A 5,849-nucleotide genomic window follows, 5' to 3' on the forward strand; every position below is an offset into this window, starting at 1 on the left:
CTCACTCCCACTGTCTCCACACTAGAAAAACCACGTCCTCCTTTCACTAGCAAACATCCAACGCACTATCTCTTTCTCACCCTTTTATGTCCAATTCAATTCATTTCAATTCCCATCCTTTAAAGCTCAAATTTTTAGCCACACCCACCTTACAACCCCTCCACCACCACCGCCGCCACCACCACCACCCAATTTCCCGACCGAAATCATTGTTTTCTACTCTCCAAACCCACTTTACTTTTCGTCTCAATTCAACTACTACCATGATAACCGCCCCAAACACAATATAATGATTTTGTAAGTGCCTTGAATAGTGGATATCACCATGGAAACCCAATCTGAACACCACCTTTTCAATGGAGCGTGTCGGGGTATTATTTTCGGGAAGTACGAGATGGGGAGGCTGCTGGGTCAAGGAACCTTCGCCAAGGTGTACTACGGCAGAAACCTGGAAACCTCCGAGAGCGTGGCCATCAAGGTTATCCACAAAGACCATGTGGCGAAGAAAGAGGCCATGATGGAGCAAATCCAGCGGGAAATCTCAGTCATGCGATTGGTGAAGCACCCAAACATCGTGGAGCTCAAAGAAGTCATGGCTACCAAGCACAAGATCTTCGTCGTCATGGAGTACGTCAGGGGCGGCGAGCTTTTCGATAAGGTCGCTAAAGGGAGGCTGAAAGAGGAGACGGCGAGGAAGTATTTCCAGCAATTGATCGGCGCGGTGGACTTCTGTCACAGCCGCGGCGTTTCTCACCGGGATTTGAAGCCGGAGAATTTGTTGCTGGATGAGAATGGGGATTTGAAGGTTTCGGATTTCGGGCTTTCGGCTTTGCCGGAGCAGCAGAGGAATGATGGGCTGTTGCATACGCAGTGTGGAACTCCGGCGTATGTGGCGCCGGAGGTTTTGAGGAAGAAAGGGTACGACGGTTCCAAGACTGATGTTTGGTCTTGTGGGGTGATTCTCTATGCTTTGTTGGCCGGTTTTCTTCCATTTCAAGACGAAAATATGATGACAATGTATAGAAAAATGTTCAAATCACAGTTTGAATTTCCGCCATGGTTTTCCCCGGAATCCAAGAGGCTAATTTCCAAGATCCTAGTCCCAGATCCTGACCGGAGAATCAAGATTCCGGCCATCATGAGAGCCCCCTGGTTTCTAAAGGGATTCAAATTTCCAATTCAAGATGATCCTGAGGAGGAGATTAAGGAACCGGGTTCTCAAATAACCTCCAAATCATCCCCGCCGTTCTTCAACGCGTTCGAGCTAATCTCCTCAATGGCTTCCGGGTTCGACCTGTCGGGCCTCTTCGAGACCCGCCGGAATTCTGGGTCACTTTTCACGTCAAAATGTTCCCCTCCTGATATCCTGGCGAAGCTGGAATCGCTGGCCAAGAAGCTGAATTTTAGAATTGCGTGCGCCAAGGAGTTCAAGGTGAAGATGCAGGGGAATTCCGAAGGGCGGAAGGGGAAGCTCTCGGTGACCGCCGAGATGTTCGAAGTGGCGCCGGAGGTGACGGTGGTCGAGTTCTCAAAGTCCGCCGGCGACACGTTGGAGTATAGGAAGTTCTGCGATGAAGACGTTAGACCTGCGCTTAAAGACATCGTTTGGACATGGCAGGGTGAGAGTAACTGTCAAAGTTAACCGTATAATGGTAGGCTCTGTAATTATAGGTCCATGCGAGATAAAATAGTTATTGTAAGTTGAGGTTGAATTTTGTGAATAGGGGGTGATTATGTAAACTTCACTTATACCACCATTCTCATGAGTTTTCAGGTTGATCTTATTTGGAGTTAATCAAACAAAGTCATTTGCTTTAATTTCATTTTTAGTGTAAGTAATGATATGTAAAGAGAACTACTTGTAAGTTGTAACCAACTGGTGGGAATAGGGGTTCGATCCTCACCATGTGAATGAAGTAAACCATTTGGCCAGCAATCTATCGTTTAGTGCACTGAACGTTACGACGGGAATTAGTCTTCTGGCCTGAGGAATACCTAGGCAACAAAAAAAAAAAAAGGTTTAAATTGGTTAGTGAACGTAACCTGAAAATGCAATTACGCCACTGAACGAAAAAAAAGTGCAATTAGGCAACTGAACACTCTAAAAACGTGCAATTAAGCCATTAAACACTCCAAATGTATGCAATTTCACCGAATATCATGTTACCATCAATTTTAGCAGGTTACTTGCTTACGTGACAGCTAATTTTTAATAAATTTTAATAATAAATTAAAAAAATAAAAATAAAACAAAAATTTATTAAAAATTACTTAAAAATGCCAACTCAGTTGTCACGTAAACAGGTAACCTGCTAAAATTGATGATAACCTGCTATCAGGTGAAATTACATACATTTGGAGTGTCCAATAGTCTAATTGCACTTTTTTTCATTCAGTGGCCTAATTGCATTTTCAGGTTACGTTCAGTGGCCAATTTAAACTTTATTCCAAAAAAAAAAAAAAAAAAAAAGAACTGGTTGAATTGAAAAAAACGATAAAAGTTGTTTATTTTGCCTTTTAAGGGCTGGGTAACTTTATGAATCACATATTTGCTTTTCAACTAGCAGGTTCACTTTTAGAATGGCATCTTGTAATTTCCTATCATAATACTTCAATTATGTGACAAATTTGAAAATAAGTTTGCTTTCTTTACTTGTTTTAAGGTGGCAATTAATTAAGTTTGCTTTCCTTGTTTTAAGGTGGCAATCTTCGGTGATGGTTGTTGGATGGTTCTTACCCCAAGATTCTTTCGGTTGATTATAGCAATTTGTTTTTAGGGGCTCTCTTATGTTGTTTTGTGTTGGCCAACATATTTTGCCTTTCCTAATTCTTTCATTCGATATCGTACGCAACTTTATCTTTAACGTATTTTTCATCATTTCGAGTAAAGAACAAATACATACTGTGTAATCCAGGATGCTCAGTATATTTATAGTTAGGGTCACATAAATTTTTGCCTTATAATTAACTTATTATGATTAAATTAATTTATTATGAATATTATATTATAAATAAATAATATTGAAGGTGAATATGTTGTATATGGAGAAATTTACTATTAGAGAGATATGATTAATTGTACTCCGTAATACATACTTAGCATGGCCCTACTAGCCTGCAGAGACTAAACTCACTCGTCCAGTCACTAAGTAGTATTTGAGAGAAGAAAAAGTTACTTACCAATTAGATGTTGCCACATCATGAGGGATAGATTGGAGGAAAAAAATATTAGGGGTCTCTAGCATTTTTTTTTTATTTTTATATTATTTTTATTTTTTTTAAGCTTTTATGGTAATAGTTGTTTGAAGCATTTAAGTATGTTGACAAGTTTGAATAACTTTTTTAAAAATATTAAATTAGGGGAATATACTTTGTAAATTAGAGGGAATGAAATATTATAGTCCTTGTAATGGCTTAACGAATTGAACATACAATAATGCATTTAACAAACATGTAATTATTATTTAATGTAATAGTAGGTTAATTAAATAATCAATATAGATTTCATTTAAAATATCTAAAAAAAAAACTTGTTAATAATATATTTTTATATATTAATTTATTTGTACAAACAGAAAAAGAAAAAAAAAATTAGGTTAGAAAAAGAATTTAAGGGAGAAGAATTAATTTATTAAAACTAAAATTAAAATTCAAAATAATTTTAAAAAAAATTCTCAATCACTCATTTCTCAACTGGTTCTCTTTCATTATAATTATTACAACACAAATAAATACTTTGAGTGTACACACAAATTAATGAAATTGTGTCATGCAACGTACAATGCCTTTGGACTACAAATTCTAGAAGTGAGGGGATTTCTTAATTCTTAGCATGGCCCTACCAGCAAAATAATGGAGGTCCTTCAAAAAAAAAAAAAAATAGTGGTTTGTAAAGTTTAGATGAATCTGGGTGTGAAGGAATAGGGTATTAGGGACCACAAACTTTGATATTGTCACTTTCTTTGGTTAGATAGATGGCAATTTCTAATTTAAGCTTTGTAACAATGGTGGGTGGAGAGTTTAGCAGGTGGATGTTGGGGATTGGGTGTTGGGGAAGAGCATGGCCCACTAGGTCATGGCGAGTCAAAATGACCACACAACTTGTGGGATTGCGACTTGTGGCGAAACAACAGAGGTGAACAAAAATACTTTGTGTCGGGCATTATTGGAGGTTGGTATATGTATATATATGTTAAGGATTTAATTTAATTTGGATTTGGATGTCAATTATCATACTTTGCATATTTTAATTAGAATAATTGTTTTGATTTGAATATAATGTCAAATTAAAATTAAATATTTTAGTTTTGATTTGAGTTAGTATTTAAAACAATTATTTTAAAACACCATTCAAATAATCTAATACGGACTACGGAGTATATTAGAATAGGATGGAAAGTCCGATCCTAATAGTCTATTAGCACACCTGTATGTGTACTTTTTACAAATATATTTCACCATTTTTTTTTTTAAATAAAGAAACTCATTCATTTAATACGATTATAAATAGGATCAGTACGTAGAGCGGTATACCATTCCTTACCGTCAAACATAGAAATAACTTCCATAGTAATGCTACAAAGAACTTGATTCGCAGACTGTTTCACAATTTGAAGCTAAATTCGTTGGATGAACTTAACGCTAATTAATATCATTGAAAAATTGATCAAACGTAGTCAAGACTGACTTTGGTTGAAAAGTCTTGCACACCACCTGAGTATCTGTTTTCAACATTCCGTTCATTGACAATATATCTATGAGGCCGAACTGCATATGCTCTTTTTCATTGTCATCTTTAATTTGTAACCCAGGATGAGGTTCACATATACGTCATGACCAACTTTTATGTTTCACACTTATGAAGAAAAGAACTCGCCAAAAGAAACAAGAGGAAAACAAACTTTTCAGTCGTCACACAAACGAGAAAAACACAAACACATACAGAACACAAAAGAAAAGGGAAGGAACTCTTGAACTTTATTTTACGGATTCACTAAAATCAAAGCACCTCATTATCCAGATATGGTTGAATCCTTGAACTTTGAAACTTTTGCAACTTCCTTGAAGGGTTGGGGCTGAATCGACAGTGGAAGTTATGAAACTAAAAAAACAAAAAACAAAGGAAAATATGAGACCGCCGGCCAAGGACGCGCCGACACGAAGCTCCGTCAAAGCTTCGGCCAGATCTGGCCAGAGACTGCGACCAAAAAAGAAATAAGGTTTCGAGATACGATATGTTAGGGTTAATATAGAGTAAATACCCAAAATGGTCCCTCGACTATAGCTAAATTCACAAATTAGTCTTTGACTTTTAATTTCAACCAATTAAGTCCTTAACTTTGCAATTATGACACGATTTGGTCCTCCATCTATTTGACCGTTTGTTGACCGTGATCGACGATCTCCAGAAGAACCTTCAGTTCTCGTCGGAGCACGTGGAGGCCTCCAAGATGACGTTGCACCGGTTTGGAAACACGTCGTCTTCTTCGCTCTGGTACGAACTCAACTACATTGAATCCAAAGGGAGGATGAAGAAAGGCGACCGGATTTGGTAGATTGCTTTCAGCAGTGGATTCAAATGTAACAGTGCGGTCTGGAAATGCAACCGGAACTTTAAAAAACCGACTATGGATCATGAAAGTACATATATATCCTCAAAAATCACAGTCAACAAACGGTCAAATAGACAGAGGACCAAATTGTGTTAAAATTACAAAGTTAAGGACTTAATTGATTGAAATTAAAAGTCGAGGACCAATTTGTGAATTTAGCTATAGTCGAGGGACCATTTTGGGTATTTACTCGTTAATATATTTCACATCTTTTAAAAAGTAAATTTAAACTTTCAT

At 37.2% G+C, this 5,849-nt stretch overlaps 1 protein-coding gene across 1 annotated transcript; it reads left to right on the forward strand.

Annotated features, from left to right (window-relative positions):
- On the forward strand, positions 1-1,818 carry LOC109165779 (CBL-interacting serine/threonine-protein kinase 5-like). Its single transcript, XM_019314706.1, has one exon. The coding sequence runs from the start codon at positions 326-328 to the stop codon at positions 1,640-1,642; it is 1,317 nt and encodes a 438-aa protein (XP_019170251.1). The 5' UTR covers positions 1-325; the 3' UTR covers positions 1,643-1,818.
- Positions 1,819-5,849: the final 4,031 nt, after the last annotated feature.

The sequence above is a fragment of the Ipomoea nil genome, unplaced genomic scaffold (genome assembly GCF_001879475.1).
Source record: "Ipomoea nil cultivar Tokyo-kokei standard unplaced genomic scaffold, Asagao_1.1 scaffold3069, whole genome shotgun sequence".
NCBI classification, from domain to species: domain Eukaryota; kingdom Viridiplantae; phylum Streptophyta; class Magnoliopsida; order Solanales; family Convolvulaceae; genus Ipomoea; species Ipomoea nil.

What these genes read in the sequence shown, in the direction of transcription:
- LOC109165779 (XM_019314706.1), top strand. Translation starts at nt 326, where the DNA reads ATGGAAACCCAATCTGAACACCACCTTTTCAATGGAGCGTGTCGGGGT.